The following is a 25,278-nucleotide window of genomic DNA, read 5'->3' as shown; positions in this document are numbered from 1 at the left end:
TTGCCCATTTCATTTACTGCTTTTCTTGCTCGCTTTGCTTTACAAATAGACAGCCTAATCCTCTTCTTGTTACACAACACACCCACCCACTTCCCCCCATATCCGTTACTACGTACATTCGCGTTACACTTTTCTCCCTCAAACCCTTAGACTAGACTAGACTAGACTCGCGCTACACTTCCTCTAGTTCATATCCGTTACTACGTAGACTCGCGCTACACTTTCTCCCCATAGACAAATATTCAATAGCGTCTTTTTCTCCCAAATATACCTTCTTTTCCTTCTTTTATTACGAATTATTCGCCAATTACTACTTTAAAGCTATCCTTCATACTCTCTTACTTAGCCGCTTGCTCTGCGAATACTGTACTCACCGATCCTCCTTCTGCCAAGCTTCGCGTTACACTCGGAGGAACTGATTCGCGGTACACTTTTCTGTATGTAACATGGGGTTTTCAACTTAAGGAGGTACAGTGTTTATTAAATGGTGGTACTGTCTTATTTATACTAAATTGCTAAATGTAAATACTTGTCAATCAGAAGATAGGCTACTCTTAGTGCACCAGGAAATGTTTCCCATGTACCGATGTATTCGCAGAGCTTTAAGTAGTCCGGATTTCCGTGAAGAATTTCGTTGACGATTAACGTTTGTGCATCGGGAATTTGCCATCCCATACGGCAGAACTCAATTAAGCGTCCGGTTGCCCAGTTATTGCATTTAGAGCCGAAGTTAGTAGGATCATGAAAGGCATTTGTAAGACCACAACGCTGACAAACACCTTGGAAACGGAAACGATTAGGGCAGCTGCGGGCGTTATGATCTTTTGAATTGCAGCTTAAACAACGACCTTGAATAAATGGGCATTTCCAGTACGCGTGCGCGGGACAGTTAGTATAGCCGTTAAGGAGACAAATAGTACATTGATTGGCGTAATTTTCCATAAAAGACCTCACACGGTTCAGCACTTCCGTGTTATTGTTGATGTTCCTTTGCACCCTTTTAGTAGGTGAGGAAAAGTCCGAGCTTGGTACATTCATGGATGCTGAATCGTCGCTTCCAATCTTCCGTTTTCTCTCCTGCGAACTTGACGAAATCTCACAAGAAATTTGTGTTTGGGTCGTAGCAGCGTCTGTGTTTCCTTCACTTATTTTCGGATTTCCTTCTATAGTGGGAGAAAAGATGTCGATGTCCTGGTGCGGAACCCTAGATTTGCTTTTTAAAGGTGAAGAGGCATCGTACGCACTGAAAAAAGAATTGTCGTCCTCAATAATCAATGTTGACATTGCAGAGGGTGTACGGTTAAACATTTGAATGTCAACAACATGTTGTGTCGGTAAATATGTCTCGTTGTTAACATCATCAGAGCACCTAAAGCATGGAACACAATTAGGATAACTACAACAGGACTCTGCCGCGTTATCCAATTCTCCGCTGATTGCCTCTCTCACACACAAATTATTGTCGCGCAAGAGATTCTTCATGTTTCCTCCATATGCATTTCTGACTCAAAACCACTAAAGGGATAATGCAACAATAAAGAAGTAGCGTGTTTTCCATCTCGTCCACAGCGTCCGCTTTCTTGTGCGTAGTCGAAGATAGTGCCAGGACTTCCATAGTGAATAGAGAATCTGACATGGGCATAATCAACACCCATTCCAAAAGCTTTAGTGCAAAACATAATGTCTAGCGAGTCCTCAGAAGCCATGAACCTCGCCATGTTTTCCTTTTTTCGGTTTCTTCCAAATCGGAATAATAAATACCGACCTTGTACTTGAAGCTTGTGTCTTTCTGAACAGCTTCGTAGCAGGAATGTAAAACCTTTTTGGACTGAAAAAATACTAGTCCACGCCATCCTTGTTCCGTTATCTTTTGTGCTTGCTCACAATATGAAAAAAGCACGCTTATAAAATCTCTTTTCACAAGCCGCTGAACACGATACTCAATATTTGGTCTCATCGTAGAACAGCGAATTGTATAAGGAACAATGCACAGTTCGGAGCACAGTTGACGTTCCATCTTTAAGGGCAAGGTTGCAGTCAACAACAGAAATGAGCAACTTACTTGCAATAAATTCTTCATGCGATACATAACAGATCGCCAAGGGCTGTCTGCAACAATGGTGTGAGCTTCATCAATAACAACTCGAGCGAGTTGATGACGCTCATTTAAAGAAGCCAAAAGCTGTAAAGCACTAGTAGAGACAACCTGGTCTGTAGTAAATACAATGATATTTGGAAGTTTTCCAGCTTCCAAATATACTCTTACTTCTTCAAGGCTTTGACAACAACTTAAACCGGCGGCTTTTGCTCTTCTAAGCATATCTTGCCTCAAAGACAACAAAGGCTCAACCAGCACCGTAACTAGGCCACTGTTGTTTCTGGCTTCAAGATATGCTGGTAATAAAAATACCAGGGATTTGCCGGAACCAGTGGGTAATACAACCAACAAGTTGCACGTCCTCAACAATGCGAGACCGCAGGCTTTAGCTTGTTCGCTATTTTTAAAATGTGCCGTCCTGGACTGATACAGATCACGTAGTCCATGAAGACATTGCTTTATTACAGAAGATGGTGCAGGAGGAGCCGGGCGTGCTTGTTCAAAATTGGACGAAGATAGCTGCCGAGAAAGTGTCTTTATAACTTGTGAGCAAAGATCTTCTGTACTAGGAATATTAAGGCTGGGCGAGCTCGTCTTTTGAATTGGTCTTTCTGAATTTGAGTATTCTATTAATTGTGTACCGCGAAGCTGTGTAGTTGAAAACTCCTCGCGAGTTTTCCGTTGGTCAATATTCAATAAATTCTGCCATTGAGTAGATACGACAAAGGCTTGAGTGAGAAAATTTGTGGATCCATACTCAGGCATTTCGTTTGTCTTTCCGTATACTAATGTTGCTGTTTTTCTGGTATGGCCCGCTTGTAAGTCAAAGGCCGAGTTTTCGTCATCATAAGCTGTTCCCTGAATAAACGTTTCTTTGAAGTAAACGGCTATATGCCGATAAATGGCAAGCCCCATAGACACTCCGAAATACTTGAAGACGTAGGATTGGAACTTCTCCGTCATTCCATTCCTTGCAAATGTCTTGCCATTTTGAACGAAAAGAAAATACTCAGAAGTATTGACTTTCGTTACATCGCCGGACTCAATATATAGCAAAAGACTTTCGAAAGGACGCACCAAAGAATAATATCTCAGCATGAGGAGGGAAAGACTTAGGGGGAGATATCTTGGAACTGGTCTGTCCATTGATGAGCGGTTCCTGCTTTTACTGTACGAAGGAATCAATAAGATGCGTCCGTCGTCAATAAACATATCTCTAGCGGCTAATTGTGTATTCCTCAGCTTCCACTTACGAATTTCTTCGCCGCGTGCTGGCTGACCACTTCCAATATGAATTAATAATGCTAGCAGCTCAACAAATTGAGCTGCTTCAGTAAGGTATTGTCGTATACCTTCGTAGTCCCACGAAAGCTTGCGAAGTTCCTCTTTAAATTCACAATTTTCGTTAAAGGATTGAAGAAATCCGAGACTCCCATGTGTACCGCGAAGCTCCGCGGGGGGAAACATCAAGTGAAAAGACCTCAAGGCCTTCCGAAAAATAACTGTGCGACATCTTTTCAAGCAATTATTGTTGTCTAAAAATGAAAATCCAGTACTTGTTCTGTTAAAATCATCAACACATTCGTTTAAACGGCCTTCGGGTACAATTGCTTCGAAGTCAACATCAAACACCAATCTTTTAAAGAGTTTAAGAGCATCGTTCCAAAGAAGGTTATAAAATTTTCGTAGATTCTGTAATGAGAAACTCTGAAACCCGTTCTTATGAGGTCCTATAATTTTGTCTGTCAATTTTAATGGACGAAAACGAACGACTTCACCCATTGTACCGGGAATAACGGACAGTGAGAACTCATGAGGCTGTGTAATAGCGGTTCTTCTAACGTAGCCCTGAATTGTAACGAGGTATTCGCATATGCATCTGGTATTAACACCTACAAAACGGAAGACATTTTCGTATATAATCTTCCCAGGTGTTTCATAATCTTCGGATCGACATACAGTTTCAGGATTATCGTTTTTTAACTTGTCAAATTGCATTAAAGCAACCAATCGACAACAATGCAATAATCTTGCTATTCTCGGATTGATTAAGTAGAATGCATCAAAAGAACCATCTATTGTATGCAACGATTGACATGCCAAAAATTTGTTAACATTGTTGTTATCGAGACTAACATTTCCCGGGAACGTAATCAGAAATACTCTTTTTAACAGTTCATGAACATTTTCGAACACTTCTGTGTCCTCGACATCATCACGGATGCGTTCGCAATACTCCTCGTAAATCTCTGGAACCAAACGGCAATGAAACATTGCACACTTTGCTCCCTGAGAAGAATAGAGTTTGATAGAATCATCTTGCTCAAGTCCACGAAAGCCAGGCTCAAAACTTTCTTCTTGGGTAGTTTGAGCAAAATAACGACGAAGACTGATGTCCAATTGGCTCAATGTTTGCTCAGCTTTAACAAAATATAATTTTATTTGTTCAAACACAAAGAACAATTTGGGCTCCTCAGTAGCATTCGGCTCTTTCAGCAGATTTTCAGGATCGTCCACATCGGCAATTACGAGATCCCATCGGTAACGCTCAAAGAAAAGATTCCTTGTACGAGCGTCTGAAAATGCATCATTGTTATTGCAATGTTCCAGTGAACAAGCATCTTCCAGAAACTTTTTACCTTCTCTGTCAACAAACAGCACAGTTTCTTCTTGATTAACACTTTTGAGAACGGTATCATATCGAACCGGAAAGCAACGCATGCGTTTTGCATTTGCTGCAAGACTTTGCACAGGACATGCTTCAACAGCATCTCTGTAGCTTAAAGCATTCTTATGTACCGAAGAGATATGTTTCTGCATTGATCGTTTTAAGGATGTACAATACATATCATCTTCAGGACACAGTTTGCACTTGAGCCCATTCAGCAGAATGGGCAACCCTTTCACAACATCTCTTAAATGGACCTTAGTATAGAACTCTTCTCGCAGCTCACCCAACGTTTTAAATTTGAAACGAGTTAACGATTCAACAAGCTCGCGGTCAATTGTTTCACTATGTCCCTTTAGGTGGGAAACAACAGAGTTGCAATTGATAACGCTCTGACAACTTTGGCATATAATCCCTACTTCTTTGGAAATTACCAAATTCTTATCGCAAAGAACAGTATTAATATCCGACAGTTCTTCTTCTTTAGAAGTGTCAACTTCGGTAGTAACCCATTGGAACGAAGGATCATTCACAACCGGAGACAGCATCACAGTGTCGGCATCATTTGCTATGTTAACATTCTGCTTGCCAATATTCGAAACAGCGCATCGCGACACATGTTTACACAGCTCTCCTTCTGTTTGGAATGAAAGACCGCAATTACAGCTAAGAGCAGCATCATTCATAGTAACAAATTCACTCTCAAAGTTCGACATTTCGTTCATATTATTTTTTGCGCAGTATATAATATATTTCTATGGAGATTTTAGACTCCAGATAAAAATCTAAGACTCCTACACATCGGGAAAATGCGTCTATAGAATAGACTAGGCTATCTCCACAGAAGACAGAGACACACAGGCTTAATACTGGTAGTGTACCGCGAAGCTGTACAGTATGTGTACAACCCGAAGTGTACCGCGAAGCTATGTGATAGATAGTCTTAAACGATGTACCATGAAGCTACCAGGAATTGTAAGAGATGCCTGACAGTGTTAAGACATGAGCTCAGTTTTGTGGGCTTCTTTGTACATATTTTTAATCAAATATATCAGTACTATAATTCTTTCACCTATTTAGGATTCGTCTGATTAAATACTTCTAATTTATCAGACCTAAATTATTATACGGGTTCAAATAGTGTTGTGGTATCGTTGCGGTTCGAACTCGGACAGGAGGGGGTGTGTTCGAATCTCGCATCCGACGAATTACCACTGGGCCATGAATGATCATCAGAGTGACGGGGCTACTATGATGGTTATATATCACATAGTATTTCCTTCCCGAGCAAAACAAGTGATAGTAGATTCGAATCTCTTAACCGCTGAACGATAAATGATATTAATAATCCTACTACACGACTGACATTAGGAATAAAACTTTACTGCACGAAATTCATTCCAAGTTAGCCTTAATTCTGGGTTTATTTCAAGCATTCTTTGTAAAAGATACTCGAACTGAAGAGGCATGGTTCCTGGAAATGAGACATTGCGCTTACAAACGGCCTTAAGCATGTTCAAGGCGTTGTCAATTTCGGGAAAAGGCAGCGAATGGTAAGCTGCAAAGTAGAGAAGAACCCCAAACGCCCAAATATCCACTGACATGTTGTACGCTTTGCCCATCATGATTTCGGGAGCCAAATAAGCAAACGTTCCCCGAATTCCATGTTGCTCTACCAGTGCGTCGGAGGCATTGTCGAAGTCCGTGAGCTTGAAGTCGAACGATGGAGTTATAAGCACATTGGCCGCCTTGACATCGTAATGAGCTATTGATTTTGAGTGAAGGTACTCCAAGGCACTTCCGATCTGTCGGGTAAGCTTCTTTAAGGACACGATATCCAAGTCGCCGTGCTTGATATATGCCTCTAAACTTCCATAGGGGCAATACTCCATCAAGAAACTAAAGCAAAGACCATTATTGAATCCGCGAAACACCTTAATAATATTCGGATGTTGCAAAGAACGCAGGATCTTAAACTCTCGAAATAATCCACGAGACGAGCCGTTGAGTGGTGAGGGATCAAGCTTAGCAAGTTTGAGTGCCATCACTTTTTTGTCTGGGTCACTTGCGAGTCGAACAACGTACACGGAAAAGTTTCCTCGTCCAGCCCTACTGAGAATTCGGAGGTCGCCGAAGGGAAATTGGTCTATACTTCGGGTACTGATATCAAGCATATGTTTATGGTGGTGCAGATTCGTGGTACACTTGGTGTAGCACCCCAAGACATACGTAATAAAAAAAAAGCGTACCACGAATCTATCATACCATCGCATCAAACATCTACTACGAATATTGAGTAATGTTTTGTTTTTTATTGAATCTAACGAATATCCAGCTAGTAGCTCAAACACAAAAAAGAGTATTTATTGATGTAAAACTAAGTTAATTAACTGCAACCGAGAAGTTTTTCTGCCGTATAATGTTGCTAAATGTTGAATGTTGTTTTTGTAAAAAAGACATAAAAAACACTTCTAATACGTTTGTTTATGCATAATTAAGTTATTTATAATGTTTCTATAATGTGTTTTTGTTGAAAACTGTTTTTTAAAAAAAACGAAAATTTTAACATTTCAACCAGTACTGGTGGTTGTCAGGCTCATTCTTGTATGTATTTTTGATAAAATTTTCATTTTCGTTTTTTTACGAATTGAACGATTTCTTATAGTACAGATATTAACGTTTAAGACGGAGTTTAGACAATACTTAGTAAATTGCAAACTCAGTTTGCTTACCAGAGACGTGATGGTATAATGGTTACATTGAGGTTCGAACCTCCGATCAGAAGTTCAGGGGTTCGAATCTCGGTATGGTCATGTACCATTCAGCTACGGGATCAGTGATTTCAATAGGAAAGAAATTTGTCTAATCTATACTTCATAGCAAGTATTTAAACATTTGTTATTTATTGAGTATTTTATTGTTGTATACTTTTACAGCTTTATTGGTAACAAATAAATTTACTATTATTAAATCTATCTTAATTTCCGTCATCGATGGCTGTTAACCCAGTACAATCAACTTTGAATTCGAGGGATGTTCCTTCGGCCCATCGAATTGTTTGTACGTCCACAAATGTCGATTTGTCACAGTGGTTCTCCGCCGAAAATTTTTTTTGGTGGTTAGTTAGGGCACCGGGATCACGAAAAAATTTTTCACAACATAACGCACAATTGCGTGCCACGTTAAAAAAAGGAAAGGGCCTAATCCATAAGCCGGATAGATTAATGAACCTCTTGAATGCTTTAGCGGAATGAACCACCATAAGCTCCAAGGCATCATTCAGCTTGTCGAAAAACTTGTCATCAAGCTTATCGACGGTCTTTCGATGGCATTGGTATAGATGATCAATGACGTCATCCTTTTCCAATGCCACCACACACCTGCGGCAGATGAGTAAATGCAGGCCCCATGCGCCGGTGACGTAAATAAGCATGGGAACCAGCTTTCGCACTGATTCCCACGCATCGGATCCGGCTGTTGGTGTGTTAAACCAGTAGGTTGAAGTAAAACTCACATCAACAACCTTCCAGCTATCCGAATTTAGTAATTTTGTAGTTTTATCAATACAATTTTTCTTTATTTTTTTTACAGATCTTAAGGGGTTTACATAGGAGCAGGTAGAAATGTGTTTTTTGAAGGCTTTTGCACTACGGTTCCTAAAGGAACAGCCGTTTATGCAACTAAACACACCATCACCCCTATGCAGTTCAACAGTATCAACGCCAGTTTTCCCAAGAGTCTTAGCACGAACAACATTACGATGACAGAAGTCATAATGCTGTTGAAACTGCGCTTCCGAGGAAAACGAGACGGAACACTGCTTACACTTGCGATGAAGACCCATAATAAAAGAAGAAATTGTAATGATAATTTGTTATGTTATTAGGCTACTAGTACTTGATCGAGCTTTCTATCTTGATAGTTTACGTAGTGTACCGCGAATCTACCACCACGACCTCTACAACAACCCCCACAAACAACCCCACCATACCCTCCACAACAACCCACCACAACTCACCACCACGACCCCCCACAACAACCCCACCAAACCCTCCACAACAACCCCACCAAACCCTCCACTACAACCCCACCAAACCCTCCACAACAACCCACCACAACTCACCACCATAACTCACCACCATGAAAATTTTTTCGGGACCACCAACAATGAAAAGTTGAGAGAATCTGCACAACTAACAACGCTAAAAATGTCTAGATCGTTGCAAAACTTAGTTTAGTAAGAATACAGTATCACTATTGCATTATTCATAAAATTTGTAAATTTCTTAAATGTTGAAAAAAACAACATTTCAAAATTTGTAAACCAAAACAATATTTTATAAAGTAATAGATATTGTCTAAATTAAGCTAAATACAGTTAAATTTTCAGTGTTTTGTTTTTTGTAACATTTTCTAAAATTACAACATTTTTGATTCGAATTCATTGTTATTAGCTATTCTATTATGTAATTGCAGTCATCTGTGGCCGGAAATATTAGAGTTTTAGTTTCGTCGTCATTTGCGTCGGTAGACGAAACTTTCAGCTTTTGAACGATTACGAACTTTTTAGGGGGGTCTCGTTCTTGATGGTGCAGTTGCACATGCTTTTTGAATTCCTTGGAATCATAAAATAAACATTTGCAACATTCCAGGACATGATTCGTTGTTTGTATCCCCGGAAGTAATGACCTGGTAGGAAAACGAGACACGGGCTCAAACAGATTAAGGATCTGTTTTCGAGTCAAGACGAGATCTTCCCTGATGGGATCTAGCAAGTACTCCAATTGACTCTCGTACTCCTCAAGTTCCTCGTCAGAATCCATCGAATTCGAGCTGGATTAACGAATTTGGTATCTAGCTCGCACGCTAGATGTATGATAGTCTCGTCAGATTCGGGCCCACAGCTTACATTTTCCGGGGGTTCATAATCCTCAGGAATGAGAATGCTACTGCCCACATCTTTTGGCTTGTGAGAAAGAAAGTGGTTGATGACGTCCATTTCTTGCAACAAAATCTCACACTCATGGCAATATAGAAACATGCCAAAGTCTGAGGACGATATTCCAATGGGATAGAATGTTTGCAATAATCTTAACGAACTATCCCTAAGGCCTTCCTCGGGCAAAAGTTTGTACGCAGTTACAACTCTCGTTAAGCAACCAACCTCGTAACTTTGCATAGCCTTTTCGCACGACATTTTTGAATATGATTTATTAAAAACTACGAGCTACAATAACCCCAAGACTCAATGTGTACCGCGAATCTACGAGCTATAAAGACTAATGGTGTACTTGCGACCTTAGTCAAAATTTCATTACCACACCACCAAAAAAACTCACCACCAAAAATAGAGCAAAAAATTTTCACGGCCAATGTTGAAAATAATAACTTTCTCAAACTCTAGAAATAGTTTATTACTAGTATAAAGAAATAAAATTTTATTGCAAATTAACTTTTACTAAAACATCCGCAAAGGGAAATTTTAAAACTTGCACATCAACAAACTTAATAGATTTTACTATTAGATTCAATGACAAATTTTTTTCCTTAAGGTATTCCAGTAGCTTTTCCTTTTCTGCGAAAATTGTTTTGTCGTAAAAAAAACAATTTCGCAAGATATCCACAAAAGGAATAGGTCGAATAGTAATTCGTTCCTCCTGTAGAGCATAAAAGTAGTCAAACAATGCTTCCTGACTGTAGAGGATAGCATTGGAAAAAGCCTCCTCAAACTTACGAAGCACCCGTACTTTTCCTCGGTGAGACTTCTTCAGGTGCTCGCTTAGAAGATCGGAGGGAACAATACAAGCGCACTTAGCACAGAGAAGAGCGTACCCCTCATCAATAGCATATAGCATAAAGTCGCTATCTAAGAGAGGGAAGTTTAATTTTATGTGCCTAACATCAGGATAAACATCTGAGTACCGCACCGATTGTGGAGCCCGCAACAAGGGATTAAGCTCGACTTCTTCCTCAGAATCAGCAGCTGAGTCCGCACCGTGTACAACCGAACGTACGGCCTTCATAAAATGTTCCAGGCGCTTCTCAGTTACCTTACGAAGTGGTAAAGAACCGTCAAGCACAGCCTGGTAGACTTCCGGACAGTTCTTAGCGTGAGTACTCAAGTTTTTTGGGTCCTTCCATTTCGGACGCGCCAAGCAAACACATCGAAAACACCCAGAGGCTTCCTCACGTTGAAATTCAACGCTGACACGTGAATCACTGAATAAACAGATATTACACGTATTGGCGTGTACATTGCTAAGATGAGCCTTTAGAGACTTTTCCGTAGAAAGTTTGGAATCACAAATTTCACAGGTAAACATTATTGTATGAGATATAAGTTACGAACTGTTATTTTTCTATGTATTAAAATTTACATGGTGAAGCCCGAAGCCCTGGGACATATTGCTGTTAAGACACACCGTTATCACCGCGTTATCATGGATATTCGTCAGGAGCTTGATTGGCCTAACGGACTAGTGTGTGGGTTGTGAGATTCGAACTCTGCACTTGCACCCGAAGTTCGAACCTCACATATACCACCCGGCCATACATCTCACTACTAATATCAATTGTTATAAATATATATATATAGATATATATGACCGATGATCTTATTTATTGCTCAAGTTCGTAGTATTACGAGTCGAAAAGAAGTATTAGTTAACAATAAATTTATTCTACAAGAATTCTGCGGAGCTGAGCTCGACTCCTTAGAGTTATTTTCTTTCTTTGAATTTTTTGGTGGTGAGTTTGGCCATTGAAATTTTTATTGTTGTCAATGCTCAACCAACACAAATAATCAAATAAACGACTGTAACTCATTCAATTGCTGTCCAATTGTCGTGAAACTTTTAGACGCGATTGTATTCATGAATTATTACAGTAAAATGGAATAAAATATTTTCAAGAAATTGAACACAGAAAGCAATAATTCAACGTTATCACAGGTCTAATAATGTTGTTTGTAATCTTTTAGAAGTGTTTTATCATGTTTTTGTATTTTGCAACATTTACGAATTTTTCAAGATTCGAACTTTTCATGGTCAGACAGAGCTTGTTCACTATTCTGCTAAGACCAATTAGTGTATAATGTACAATGGCAGACTTTTCGTTCGTGTATAAGCGAATGCAACTTCATCTGACGAACATAGTATCAACCTTTCGGAGTGGCATGCGCGAACACTTTGACAACAGATAAGCGGGTACCGCGAAGCCAGACTACTTACTCCACCACAAAAAAGCGTACCGCGAAGCCAGATTACTCCACCACAAAAAGCGTACCGCGAAGCCAGACTACTTACTCCACCACGAAAAAGCGTACCGCGAAGCCAGACTACTTACTCCACCACAAAAAAGCGTACCGCGAAGCCAGATTACTCCACCACAAAAAAGCGTACCGCGAAGCCAGACAACTTACTCCACCACGAAAAGCGTACCGCGAAGAAACCACCACTACCAACGCATAAAGATGTGCACCGCAAACGCGGGACGCCAGAAGATCTAAACTATTGCGCAGAAAAAGGAACATAATTCATTATAATCTACTACTATTCAAATCTGCAAGGTAATAAAGCAGTTTAGTACAGCCGGCCAGAATAATATCCGTTTAAGCAGCTCAAACTCTTGGAAAATGAAATTTTGTTTTTGTTCAATCTCTTGGTGGTGAGTTTGGCCACTGAAATTTTAATTCCTCTCAACACACAAACAACACAAATAAGCAAGTAAATGGCTATAACTCACTCAGTTGTAGTTCAAATGATGTCAAACTTCTACCAATGACATTTTGCATGCAGTACTATGGAATTATGGAATAAAAATTTTTTAAGTTATTGATGAATAAATCTAAGAAAATTATCGTAGTCTAGTATTAATTAAGCTGTTTAAAACCATTGAGAGCAGTTTTTATAATTTTATTGTTTTCTGTAATATTCGCAAAAGTTATAAGTATGAAATTTTTGCTTGCCGTTATTGCTGTTAATTTTACAGAATTTTTTATGATATTTGTAAAATTAATAATTCAACAACAATTTGTCTCAGTAATTACTTAATTACGTAAACTTATGATAGAGCAAGGTAATAAGACTTTCCGTTTAGTATCTCGAAACTTATTACTCATGGACGTGTGGTAAGCGTGCGGTTCGAACCACGGACGATTAGTCAAGGGTTCGAATCCCGCAACCGACAATAACCATTGAACCACTCAATCCACACATGAAAAGTTGTTCGTTGAAACTATATATTTAGATGACTCATAATGATAAATTGATCTAAACAACATTGTTTTTATTAGAGTACATTGAATCTTAAAACGTTACTTAATGTATTTTTGTTGGGATTACTACACGGGCATTGAAGATGAACACCAGGCCCCATTCATGTCTAACGGGTGTCTGACCCGTACTAAGAGCTACAATCAGTGTACCGCGAGGCTACGACTTCAACTAGACGGTGATATATGTACCGCGAAGCTACTAGTTTCTCAGAGGGGTTATAAGTGTACCGCGAGGCTACGAATTCCACAAGAGACTAATAAGCGTACCGCGAAGCTGAAAATGATTTATCGCGAACATAACTTGTCGTGAAACACGTTGACCTAAGGATGAAATAACATACATATAACTTTCATAAAATGAAAAGAGCAAGGTGTTACCGAACTAGAACTATTCAATTTTATAAAAGTTGCTGTTGTTTTTCATAGTAATTACTGGTGGTGATCTAAGCTTGCGTCTTTTCGTAAGTTCCAACGTAAACCATCCGCAAACTGTTTATAATAATTTAAACTTAATATATGACTATTTGTTATCGAAATTAACAAATCGTAAATGAATTTAAAAACAAAAAAAAAAGGAAACGGAAAACAACAAAAAACATTTCAATAGGTTTATAAACGTTGTTTTCTAAGCACTTGAGGTGTTTTCATAATTCGTTCAATTGAATCCCACAAACATGTTTTATGAAACCGTAGAATAGATTCTTTTATTATAAGCGTATTAATACAGAATGATTTTAAAATCTGCAAAGTATGTACCGCGAGGCTACGAACTACTTTGCTTTCTAGAAAAGCGTACCGCGAAGCTAACACCACATTACCTTTCACGATTGTGTACCGCGAGGCTACGAACCACTTTGCTTTCTAGAAAAGCGTACCGCGAAGCTAACACCACATTACCTTTCACGATTGTGTACCGCGAGGCTACGAACCACTTTGCTTCTCGAAAAGCGTACCGCGAAGCTACGAACCACTTTGCTTTCTAGAAAAGCGTACCGCGAAGCTAACACCACATTACCTTTGATGACTGTGTACCGCGAAGCAACAACCTGCCTGCTCGTCTAATTCTCGCTTACCTTTACACCCTAGAATATATTCGCCAATAACTTGGGCAAACCATAGGCGATTAGCTCAGGACTGCTTGGCAATGTTTATACAGTCGTAAAGAACATTATAAGCTGTTTTGTTTTCTTATCCTGCCCCCGTAGGCTAATCGCAAAACCCTAATCGCACAATTGGTAGCCGAGTTTAAGCGTGCGATTAGCAATTATTGAGCATAAGCGAGACCTCTCGACCAATGAGAGGACAGTATTTGGCCTTTAGCGAGCAACCCTACCCTAATACAAGCTGAAAAGGCTAATCGCCCGTCCGACTAGTAATAGTCGTGTCCTTCCTTTCTGTGTGTTTTGTTACCCAAGTACCAACAAACAGATTCAATTATAATAAGGACTACAAACCAAAGACGTTCAACCGACCAAACAATACGTGGACTAAACCAGCTACGTACGAAACAAACCACACGCCAAAAAAGGATGAAACCGAGAACTCAAGCTGACTACTTGAGACCGTTGTGGACTTTCTGGGTAACGACAACGGCAGAATCCCTTTAGAAAGGGACGGTCAAATATTTGTAAACATTTACATTTACAAACTACAAATCGTGGAGGCGGCCCTTATTGACACTGGGTCGAATGCTAGCGTCTTATCCCTAAACTTTGCTAGTAATCATAAAATCAAATTTACCAAGTATGATTACCCGAGAGTTGCGCGTTGCGCAGGATCAGAGAAGTTAGCGATAATGGGGGAATGCGAGCTCGACATTCGACTCGAAAACAAACGGATCACGGTAAACTTCAAAATTATCAAGGATGTTTTACCGGATATCTACATCGGTACAGATGTTCTACAGAAAGAAAAAGTCAATATTTCCTACGGAACTGGGAAAATCACCATTGGAGAGTCATCTGACTCAAAGAAAAACGACATTCCAATAATCAGACTTAATCATCTCAAGTCTGAAAGGGATGAACCACAGATGGACTTTCCCGAGGATCAATGGGTTACTGTTACGGAAGAAATTGAACAGTACATCCCACAGGAACTACGGGACATGCGAGAAGCTTTCGCATTGAAGGAGGCAGAACTCCCAATGCACTCGCCTTTAGACATGGAAATCGAATTGAAGGAAGAACCCAAGGAATTCAAGGCGAGATGTATTCCGCTGGGTCCATTGAAGCAAAAGCTAATGGAAGACGAAATTCGCGAACTCCTAGAACGCGGATACATCTCCCCTTCAAAATCGTTGTTTGTTTGTAACAGCTTTTTTGTCCCAAAGGAAGGACCAGAGAAATTTAGAATGGTAATAAATTATAAACCATTGAACGAAATTTCAAAAACGTTCCAATTTCCTCTGCCAACATATGCGGACATCATAACTCAATTAACCGGAAACCATATATTCACTAAGCTCGATCTAAAGAGCGCATATCACCTCATAAGGATTAAAAAGGGTGACGAATGGAAAACGGCATTCATCACAAAAATGGGAATTTACGAGTTCAATGTTGTGCCTTTCGGTCTCAAAAATGCGCCAGCATATTTTATGAGATTTATTACCCACATTTTGAGTGAATTCCTAAACAAAACCTGTGTTGTATACATGGACGACATATTGATCTACTCAAAGATCGTGCAGATCATGTCGATCATGTACGCGAAATCGTCGCGACATTGCACAAAGCGAAGTGCACAATTAATGCCAGGAAGTGCGAATTCTTTAAAGAGAAGGTCAAGTTCATTGGGCACTATTTTACGAAAAATGGAGTTTGCCCAGATGAGGAGAGAATCGCCTCAATCAAAAATTGGTCAAGGCCAAAAACAGTAAAACAAATTAAATCATTTATGGGCTATGTTAATTACGTGAGGGAATTCATTCCTGAAGTTTCGGACATAGCAAAACCCTTAAATGATTTAACACAAAAAATAGAAAATTCATCTGGACACAAAAAGAAGAAGAAGCTTTCCAAAACGTGAAGGACAAGGCGTCCGCAGACGTTTTCCTTCATTATTACCACCAATCTAGGAAAACGCAACTGGAAACCGACGCATCCGATTTCGCAATCGGGGCAATTTTGTCCCAAGCAATAGATGGAAAATTTAACCAATTGCTTATTTCTCGCGGGCATTAACCAGATGCCAGCAAAATTGGTCCACTGCGGAAAAAGATTATATGCCATTTACTGCTCATGCAAGCATTGGCATTATTACTTGGAAGGAACGAGCGAACCCTTTAGTATTCTGACGGACCACCAGAATCTAATTTATTTCCTCAAGAAACCAAATGAACAGCTCCCTCGCAAGATCCAGAGATGGATCTTTGCACTGTCTGATTTTAACTTCTGTATTCACTTCAGGTCCGGGTCAACGAATAGCGCTGCTGACGCACTATCGCGCAGACCAGACTATGAAGAACAATACAGAACGCTGATTAATAGCCTGACAGTTGATAGGGATAACCTGAAATATGCAATTTTGAAAGCCTCCCAGAAAAGCGATTTTTTCCAAGACATCTATGACAGCGAGGAAAAACGAGAAGAAAGAGGTCTAACGCTCACCTCAGAGGGGCTAATTGCTAACAACAGAAACGCAATTGTGGTACCACCAGAGGGTGAACACATAAACATGATTCTTAAAGAATTTCACGACGATCCCCTAAACGGAGGACATGTCGGACGGAACAAAACGAGAGAGAAAATCGCCAAGCGATTCACCTGGGTCGGGATGACCAAAACAATTGACAATTACGTCAAAACGTGCCCAGTATGTCAACTAACAAAGTCCCGAAGACACAAACCATACGGTAAGTTACAGCCATTGGAAATCCCTGATCGCCCTTGGGAATCAATTTCAATGGATTTCATTACTGATCTACCAATTTCAAATGGTTATGATTCAGTACTAGTCGTCGTAGACCGACTGACTAAATTCGCAAAATTCATCGCTTGTCACAAAACGTGTGACGCAACTAAACTGCAGGAACTTCTGGAAAACAATGTGTTCTACACTTTTGGGAAACCAGACGAAATAGTCAGTGATAGGGGAACTCAGTTCACATCCAAGGCGTGGGGGGAATACACTGAAGCAATCGGCATTAAATTGCGACTCGCCTCAGGATACCACCCACAATCAGATGGGCAGACAGAGAGAGTGAATCAAATCCTTGAGACTTATTTACGCCATTACGTGGCAGACTGTCCTACTAATTGGTTTAGATTTTTGAAACAAGCGGAATTTAATTATAACACTACGAAAAGCGAAACCACACAAATGAGTCCATACTTCGCAAATTACGGAAGAGAACCGATAATTTCAACAATCGATAAGCTTACACCAGGGAGAACGTTTCGCGTCCCATTGTTAGAAATGGCAAGGGTACATGACCAAATACGCCAGAACATTGCGGACGCGAACAAAAACACAAGTATTATTTCGACCTGAAAACTGCGAAGGAACCGGAATACAAGGAAGGGGATCTAGTTCTCATCAAGAAAGGATTTAACGAGTTCTGGGACCACGAACACAAACTCGCAACCAGATACCAGGGACCTTTTAAGATTACAAAAGTCCACGGAAACCTCACAGTCGAATTGGGATTGTCTGAGACCCAACGGAAAAACTCATCGACACTCTTTCATGTGTCTCAAGTGGAAAAGTATCACCCAAGAACGGAGGAGGAGATCACCCCAAATTATGAGAACATATCAGGAATTATTCTCATCATGGAACACAAGTTGGAAGACAATAAGCTCTGGCTCAATTGCAAATTCCACAGACTCACCCATCAGGAAGACACGGGTGAGCCAATATACACAAACTACAGAGGATGGCTACCACCAACGGTGGTAAAACGTCACATGCAACGAGAACTGCTCGCTTATTTCAAGAAGCATAAATTACCTATGGATTACTACCCTTATTACAGACGCCCCCGAAACACCACCACCAGAAAGAAACAATAGAAGCACAAAAGGTGTTTCATGGCCTAACGATAGTAGATTTTGACAAACAAAATCTAGGAAGGGGACTGTAATGGCTCCAAGGGAAACCCTCGGAATCCTCTATATTGGCATGACTCAAACGTGATTGTCAGAGCAAGCCACAAAAGGGGATTCTTAAAGCCACATTGGTTTAGGTAATTCTATGAATATAAATTACTGTAAGAACGACTGAATTCTTCAGTCGTTCACTAACAGTGTTTTCACACCGTCTACCTTAGATTGTGAATAACCATTAAACTTATCTTGACGACTTTTAAGCGAAGCTTATTCAATTAAGGTGTTCCTATCTGAGATAGATAGTTTGTCACCGGACATTCGTAATACAGCTCTTTTACGAGAAACAAGACCCTTCACGGAATCCCGCCGTGACAAGAATAAGTATATCGCTGTATCCGAGTGGTTTCATCAGGGATGTGTTTCCTCTGTGTTCGTTGTTCGAATCTTGGTTCGACCAACTCTCCCAGAATAGCGCACCGTTAAGTAATACGTTACAACCCCCACTGTGACTGCGTTTTAGGTGCTTATAAGTTCCAGGAGTCGTTCTCCAACTCTGTAATCTACAGTCAGGAAGCATTGTTCGACTATTTTTACAGGAGAAAAAAATCACAATTCGATCTATTCCTTTTTTGAATATTTTGCGAAATTGTTTTTTTTACGACAAAACAATTTTCGCAGAAAAGGAAAAGCTACCGGAATACTTTAAGGAAAGAAATTTGTCATTGAATCTAATATTAAAATCTATTAAGTTTGTTGATGTGCAAGTTTTAAAATTTCCCTTTGCGGATGTTTTAGTAAAAGTTAATTTGCAATAAAATTTAATTTCTTCATACTAGTAATAAACTATTTCTAGGTTTTGGCAAAGTTATTATTTTCAACATTGGCCGTGAAAATTTTTTGCTCTATTTTTGGTGGTGTGGTAATGAGCTTTTGACTAAAGTCGCAAGTACACCATTAGTCTTTATAGCTCGTAGATTCGCGGTACACTACGTAAACTATCAAGATAGAAAGCTCGATCAAGTACTAATAGCCTAATAACATTACAAATTATCATTACACTTTCTTCTTTACTTATGGGTCTTCATCGCAACTGTAAGCAATGCCGTGCCAGTTTTTCTTCCGAGACGAAGTTTCAGCAGCATTACGATTATAATCATCGTAATGTTGTACGTGCTCCTACTCTGGGAAAAACGGGCTCTGATGTTGTTGAGTTACGTAGAGTTAACGGGGTGTTCACTTGCATTAACGGGTGTCCTTTCAGATGCCGAAGTGCAAAAACATTCAAGCAGCATATTACTACATGTTGCCACGTTACTCCCTGTAGATCTTTAAAAAAAATAAAAAAAAACGATTTCAAATTAACTACAACACTACAAAATTCGGATAGCTGGAAGGCTGTTGATGTGAGCTTTACTTCAACTTACTGGTTTAACACACCAACAGCTGGATCCGATGCGTGGGAATCAGTGCGAAAGCTGGTTCCCATGCTTATTTACGTCACCGGCGCATGGGGCCTGCATTTGCTCATCTGCCGCAGGTGTGTGGTGGCATTGGAAAAGGATGACGTCATTGATCATCTATACCGATGCCATCGAAAGACCGTCGATAAGCTTGATGACAAGTTTTTCGACAAGCTGAATGATGCCTTGGAGCTTATGGTGGTTCATTCCGCTAAAGCATTCAAAAGGTTCATTAATCTGTCAGGATCCAATCCTAACGATCGTTAGTCCTCACTACGTTATATTGTTAGCAACCGCAACGTCGCTAAGCTACGAACAAGGGGCTGCACTACAGTACCGTATAGGAGTTGTGCGTATACCTCAGAGCCTAGCTCCACCAGAACGAACGCACAACAATCCTCTAGTTTTAGTATAGATTAAAATATTATTCTAACTAATAAATCTGTTGAACCTTGACGTAGATACTGGCCACTGACAGATATTTGCTCGATAATGTTGTAAATTTTAATGTAGTAGACTAAACAATATTATGCAATTCTCCCTCTATCCTTTGGCCTTCCAAAGTGTTCCAGACTCTTCTACGTGTGTTCCAAGGACGTATAGCAGTCACAAAAACAGAGAATAAAACCATCAAAGTCATATGGACGGTTTTCATATACTACTATACAGCAAATCAAGTCTTAGTCTTCTTTGTTTACCAAAATGTCGTGCGAAAAGTGTGCAATTATTTTCGAGTCCGATTCCAAGCTTCGCTCTCATATCAGAGAAAAGCACCAACTCTCGGTCACAGTAAACATCCCAGATGGAGATAGCACTATCCCCATTACTGTCTCCAAGAACACGGAAGTCAACTTGTTCTACTGTACTTGTGGCTTTTCTGCCAAATGGCCGGCAACTTTCAGAGCCCATGCCAAACAGTGTGCTAGCTTCATCGACACACACTCACTTGTTTCAACAACGGGTGACAACAATCAACAGTCTATGTCATCTGCTGAGGATCCTTCTGTCGTTACAGAAGCTCAGCTCAACTCGAGTGGTTCTAGCTCGTCTTCTGATACAGACGAGTACGAAACAGCTGCCACCGTTCCCTTAGTGAATGCAGCAACTGATTACGAGGAACTTCGTTGGGTCCCAACATCTTGCCCTGACGTTGGTAACGACGAGGTAGGACCTTTGGCCTTGGAACTGTCTTCCCTTGGCCTTAAGCTTATTCAAGGTCCTTTGCTCATTTGCAATACTTGCTCGTCAATTATTCCCATGGAAAAACTTGCGAGCCATCTGAAAAAGCATAAGCTTGAGATGTCTAAAGACTTACATCTTACTTTGGAGAACATTCGTTTCTTGCGTTTGGATAGTCTTAAGTCTCATTGGTCTTCGCAAAGTAATCTATGAGGTAGTTGCTGGTCTACCCGTATGTCTTAACGCATACGAATGCTTGAAGTGCAAGAACTATCTTTGTGGTTCTAAGGGAACTCCATACAACCACTTCCGGGGTAAACATCATCTGTCTGAGGCTACTGGATACTCTTTGTGACGTCAGCAGCGCTACGACCAATAGCGAGCGACCAATGCGTCTTAAGTAATCGCAAAACTTCGGAATGCAATTGTGGTCGCTACAAAGGTCATACGAGGATCGCGTGACCATATCTGCAGTCGCCCGATCACGGACTATGTGACTGCATAATCACGTCACGCTTAGTCAGCGGACTAAGCCCGCCTCCTAGTTTTCTCCTATATAAACCTTAGTGTTAGCTCCCAATTAACCATCATTAGTTTTACAGAACATCCTTGACTCGGCCTTACACTCTTCGCTTGTTGGTCGTAGCACAAGACAAAGTACGACCTGTCCCGAAGATCTTGGCGTTGTAACGCCTTAAGCTCACAAAAGTGTGCACGTGACCAGGGCCTGAACCTGGACACCACACCGAGAGCTCCAGCGTTGTGCTAGGCCACGCAGCACTACGCTACGAAAGCCTGCGGTCTCTGACCGCACCCACGCAACGCGCGTTAGTTAATTAACGCGCACCGCGACGCGTTTGTTTACACTTACGCGTCGTCCTAGAATTGTATAAATAGGTAGATAATTATTGAATAAAAGGAATCTTAACTATACCTACGGGACAAGGCCTACATTTGGTTGCGAGGCTCTTCTGATCCAATAGAAGAGTTCTTATCTTGTCGTGGAAAGTTTTTCGTTTTTTCAAATTTACAACTTTTTTATTTTCTACGATCTAAATGGAAAGCGTTGAGCAGGAAAACGCTGCTACTTTCCCAGAGATTCAACGCCTGGGAGAAATCCTTCTCGCTCTAACAAAGAAAGAGAAGGATAAGGACAAGGAAACCTCGTCTTGGGTTTCCAAGCCCGCTCCGTACAGAGGACAACGCGATCTGCGCGTCTTCACGGAGTGGATCAAAGGTCTTGAGCGATTCTTCCGCTGGCACAAGACCTCTGCTAAGAGGAAGGCCTGGATGGCCTTCCACAATCTGACAGGAGAGGCCGCGTCGAGATGCGAGCTGGACACAACACTGTTCAGCCAGCTCGAAGACGGGAAGGTTTCTTGGGAAGCCTTCAAGGCGTATTTGCGGGATGCGTTCATCCCTACCGATGCTTTAGACAAGCATCGACGCCAGTTTTACCGCCTCCGCCAGACTGGTTCGGTCCACGAGTTCGTGGACAAGGTGAACCAGTATCAGGCGACGCTCGGCTCCCCGAATGGGCGGTTATGGATGTCCTCCACGAAGGCGTCAAGCGACGCATTCGCAAGGAGCTCGACATCCGCAAGCCCAAGACACTCAGCGACATGCTGAGGATTATTAGCGCTGAGGGCGACGACGATGAGGACCTTTCCGTCGAACGCAGTGCCCACAGCGCGCCCTCCACTCCCGCTCCCGCCAGCATTGGATTCGATGATCCAATGCAAGTGGACGCCCTTCGCCTCCGGCTCGCCGCGCTCAGAGACTTGAGCGATGACGAGCTAGTCCGCATTTTTCGCTCTGGCCGCTGCTTGAATTGTCAAAAGCCCGGCCATCGAGCAGCGGACTGCCCTGCAAAGAAGCAGAAGGCAAAAGCGAAGCGACGCGGCAAGCCAAAACGCCGCGTCAAGGCAATGCAGCTGAGTCCTGCAGCTCCAACTGCGGCAGAAAACCCAGCTGCCAAGACGGGGATGTCTCAGGACCAGCTCGATGCCCTAGTAGGATTAGTAATGAATAAGTTACGAACCTATTCGGACAGCGAGGAGGAGGAGAGACAACCAGAGGAGACAGAGGAGGAGGAAGAACCGTCCAGCGAGGACGAAGGCAGCGTCTCAGCTGCAGGGATTGAGTCCCAAGAGGTGGACTCTCCAACAGAAACCAGCGATTCCGACTGGGAGGAGGACGACGAGTCCTCAGAAGACGAGTCTGACTTCGCAGAGGGCGAAGAAAGCGAAGAAGGCTTCGAAGACGCGGACAGCGACTTCGAGCAGGACAGCTCGTCCGACGAGCAAGAGTCCTCAGACAACAACGAGGACTCAGAAGACAATTTCGAAGACGCAGGAGGCGAATTCGAACCTGAAGATGCGTCAACGGACGCACAGGACAGCTCCGAGGATTCTTGTTCCGATGCAGACGATGAGGCCTTCGTCGATGCATCATCAGACTTACCAGTTATTTGTCGCCAGCTGACAATAGTCCCTCCGGCAGTGTGTTCACCGCCGCAGGTCAACTGCCAGCTGGTCGGCCACAAAGGCCAAGCTCTGCTGGATTCCGGCTGCGCGACTTACGTCGTGTCACGCAGCTTTGTCAAAAGACACGGGCTGCCGGTCACCAAAACCAAGGCAGTACCCGTGGCACTCGCAATGGAAACGGAGCAGGAGTTGCTGCTCGATGAACAGACCCCTCCGCTCGCATTGCGAGTCGGCGACGTAGAAACAAAACAATGCTTCTACGTCGTAAGCCAAGACTCGGGCCCCGACCTCATCCTGGGCATCCCCTTCTGGAATGAGTTTTCCGTCCAGCTAGGGGACGGCAGGGCCCGAATTGGGAATAGCTGGGTGCCAACGGTAACACCCAGCGAAGCAGAAGTGCGGGCTGCGCCAGTGAGAATCCAGTGCCTGTCGAAAAGAGCTACGACAAGGCAACTGGCGCAGCCAGAAGACGTGGAAGAGGTGTTCCTCCTGTCGATCAAAGTCGCCGACGACAAGGAGAAACACCTGGAAGACCTAGCGGACGGGAATCCGAACCTGTTAGCAACATTAAAAAAGAATAAGGACGTCTTACCTTTGAAATTACCAGACGTCCCGAAGGAGTTCGCGGTTCCTAGCCATGACATCCCGCTGAAACCGGGGTCACGGCCAGTCCACAGGCCTCGTTACAGACTGTCGGCCCCAGAGATCCAAGAAATGGACCGACAGCTGAACGAGTTAATTGCATCGGGGCGCATTGAACCGTCCACATCGCCGTATGGCGCCCCGGTGCTGTTCGTCAGGAAAAAGGATGGTAGTCTACGCATGTGCATAGACTACCGGGGCCTGAACGAACAAACAATTAAGAACAAGTATCCCTTGCCCTTAATTGACGAGTTGCTGGACCGCGTATACCGCGCGCGAGTCTTCAGCAAACTCGATTTGGCCTCAGGTTATCACCAGATCCCAGTGAAGCCTGAGGACAAGTTCAAGACGGCTTTCAGCTCGCAGTTCGGCCATTACCAGTGGAAGGTAATGCCGTTTGGGCTAACCAATGCCCCTGCGACCTTCCAGTCGATCATGAACAACGTCTTCCGCGACCTCCTCAACAAAGGCGTTGTCGTCTATCTCGACGACATTCTCGTCTTTTCAGAGACGGAAGACGAACACCTGAAGCTTTTGGACGAAGTCTTCAGGCGTTTAAGAAACGCAAGGCTCTTCGCGAGCCCAAAGAAATGTGATTTCCTCAGGAAGCGCGTTAACTTCCTGGGGTATGTGGTTGGCGGAGGGGAAATTCAGACCGACGGAAGTCTAGTCAACAAGGTCAAACAATTCCCCAGGCCGTCGACAGTACAAGAATTACAGCGTTTCTTAGGTATGAGTAACTTTTATAAAAGATTTATTAAAAACTACTCTTCAATGGTTGCGACTTTAACGTCGAGGTCCGGATCCTCGAAGTCCAATCGAAACACCAGGCCGGTGGATTGGGATGAGACCTGTGAAAAGGAGTTTCAGGCAGTAAAACGAGCGCTTACGTCCGCTCCTTGCCTCAAAATCCCCGATCCCAATGGCAAGTTTGAGCTCTTCACCGACGCGAGCGAAAACGCGAAGGCGATCGACGCCATAGAAAATGCAAGACGGGAATCTCATTCTGACCTACGAATCCAAGAAATTGAAAAAGCATGAGTTCAATTACTCGGTCCGGGAGAAAGAGCTGCTTGCAATCGTCCACGCGGTTACGAAATGGCGGCCGTTCCTCATGGCACAAGACTTTGTGGTGCACACCGATCACAAGTCATTACAGGATTTCATGAAGCAGAAACACGTCGAAGGTCGTTTGGCTCGTTGGAGGGAAAACTGGATCAATTTCCTATTCTAATTAGCTACACACCTGGTGCTGACAATCCCGTCGCCGACGCACTTTCTCGAATAGTAATGAAATCTATTTGCCCTATTACAGATGAGGAAGAAAAAATTTTATTACGAGCTTCTTATCCGGAAGAAGCAGAGTGGAAGGAGCGCTGGGAGCTATTGCAGAATTCCCAGCGGGAAAACGAGACGCCT

General features: G+C 42.2%; 7 protein-coding genes across 7 annotated transcripts; 2 read left to right on the top strand and 5 right to left on the bottom strand.

Annotated features, from left to right (window-relative positions):
* Positions 1–507: 507 nt before the first annotated feature.
* On the bottom strand, positions 508–5,482 carry SJAG_05173 (hypothetical protein; the record flags this gene model as incomplete). Its single annotated transcript, XM_002171276.2, has 4 exons — positions 508–1,369; positions 1,507–1,684; positions 1,762–2,017; positions 2,063–5,482. 4 exons carry the CDS (start codon positions 5,480–5,482, stop codon positions 508–510), a joined length of 4,716 nt encoding a protein of 1,571 aa, XP_002171312.2.
* A 202-nt stretch (positions 5,483–5,684) lies between these two features.
* On the bottom strand, positions 5,685–7,036 carry SJAG_00004 (CAMK/CAMKL/MARK protein kinase). Its single transcript, XM_002171277.2, has one exon. The coding sequence runs from the start codon at positions 6,938–6,940 to the stop codon at positions 6,134–6,136; it is 807 nt and encodes a 268-aa protein (XP_002171313.1). The 5' UTR covers positions 6,941–7,036; the 3' UTR covers positions 5,685–6,133.
* Positions 7,037–7,591: 555 nt separating this feature from the next.
* On the bottom strand, positions 7,592–8,674 carry SJAG_05358 (hypothetical protein). The gene has a single exon (XM_011050662.1). The coding sequence runs from the start codon at positions 8,608–8,610 to the stop codon at positions 7,744–7,746; it is 867 nt and encodes a 288-aa protein (XP_011048964.1). The 5' UTR covers positions 8,611–8,674; the 3' UTR covers positions 7,592–7,743.
* Positions 8,675–9,220: 546 nt separating this feature from the next.
* Positions 9,221–9,945, bottom strand: SJAG_00006 (hypothetical protein; the record flags this gene model as incomplete). Its single annotated transcript, XM_002171278.2, has 2 exons — positions 9,221–9,565; positions 9,676–9,945. 2 exons carry the CDS (start codon positions 9,943–9,945, stop codon positions 9,221–9,223), a joined length of 615 nt encoding a protein of 204 aa, XP_002171314.2.
* Positions 9,946–10,045: 100 nt separating this feature from the next.
* On the bottom strand, positions 10,046–11,320 carry SJAG_00007 (hypothetical protein). Its single transcript, XM_002171279.2, has one exon. The coding sequence runs from the start codon at positions 11,087–11,089 to the stop codon at positions 10,205–10,207; it is 885 nt and encodes a 294-aa protein (XP_002171315.1). The 5' UTR covers positions 11,090–11,320; the 3' UTR covers positions 10,046–10,204.
* Positions 11,321–18,657: 7,337 nt separating this feature from the next.
* Positions 18,658–20,151, top strand: SJAG_00012 (hypothetical protein). The gene has a single exon (XM_002171280.2). It carries the CDS (start codon positions 19,166–19,168, stop codon positions 19,817–19,819), a length of 654 nt encoding a protein of 217 aa, XP_002171316.1. The 5' UTR covers positions 18,658–19,165; the 3' UTR covers positions 19,820–20,151.
* Positions 20,152–20,153: 2 nt separating this feature from the next.
* Positions 20,154–20,944, top strand: SJAG_00013 (hypothetical protein; the record flags this gene model as incomplete). Its single annotated transcript, XM_002171281.2, has 1 exon — positions 20,154–20,944. The coding sequence occupies exon 1, from the start codon at positions 20,255–20,257 to the stop codon at positions 20,942–20,944; it is 690 nt and encodes a 229-aa protein (XP_002171317.1). The 5' UTR covers positions 20,154–20,254.
* Between the last annotated feature and the right edge of the window lie 4,334 nt (positions 20,945–25,278).

Source organism: Schizosaccharomyces japonicus, assembly GCF_000149845.2.
Source record: "Schizosaccharomyces japonicus yFS275 unplaced genomic scaffold supercont5.1, whole genome shotgun sequence".
NCBI classification, from domain to species: domain Eukaryota; kingdom Fungi; phylum Ascomycota; class Schizosaccharomycetes; order Schizosaccharomycetales; family Schizosaccharomycetaceae; genus Schizosaccharomyces; species Schizosaccharomyces japonicus.
The sequence above is the reverse complement of the archived record's forward strand: the minus strand, read 5'-3'. Positions and strand labels throughout refer to the sequence as shown.

What these genes read in the sequence shown, in the direction of transcription:
- SJAG_00007 (XM_002171279.2), bottom strand. Translation starts at nt 11,089, where the DNA reads ATGTTTACCTGTGAAATTTGTGATTCCAAACTTTCTACGGAAAAGTCT.
- SJAG_05358 (XM_011050662.1), bottom strand. Translation starts at nt 8,610, where the DNA reads ATGGGTCTTCATCGCAAGTGTAAGCAGTGTTCCGTCTCGTTTTCCTCG.
- SJAG_00012 (XM_002171280.2), top strand. Translation starts at nt 19,166, where the DNA reads ATGGGTCTTCATCGCAACTGTAAGCAATGCCGTGCCAGTTTTTCTTCC.
- SJAG_00004 (XM_002171277.2), bottom strand. Translation starts at nt 6,940, where the DNA reads ATGCTTGATATCAGTACCCGAAGTATAGACCAATTTCCCTTCGGCGAC.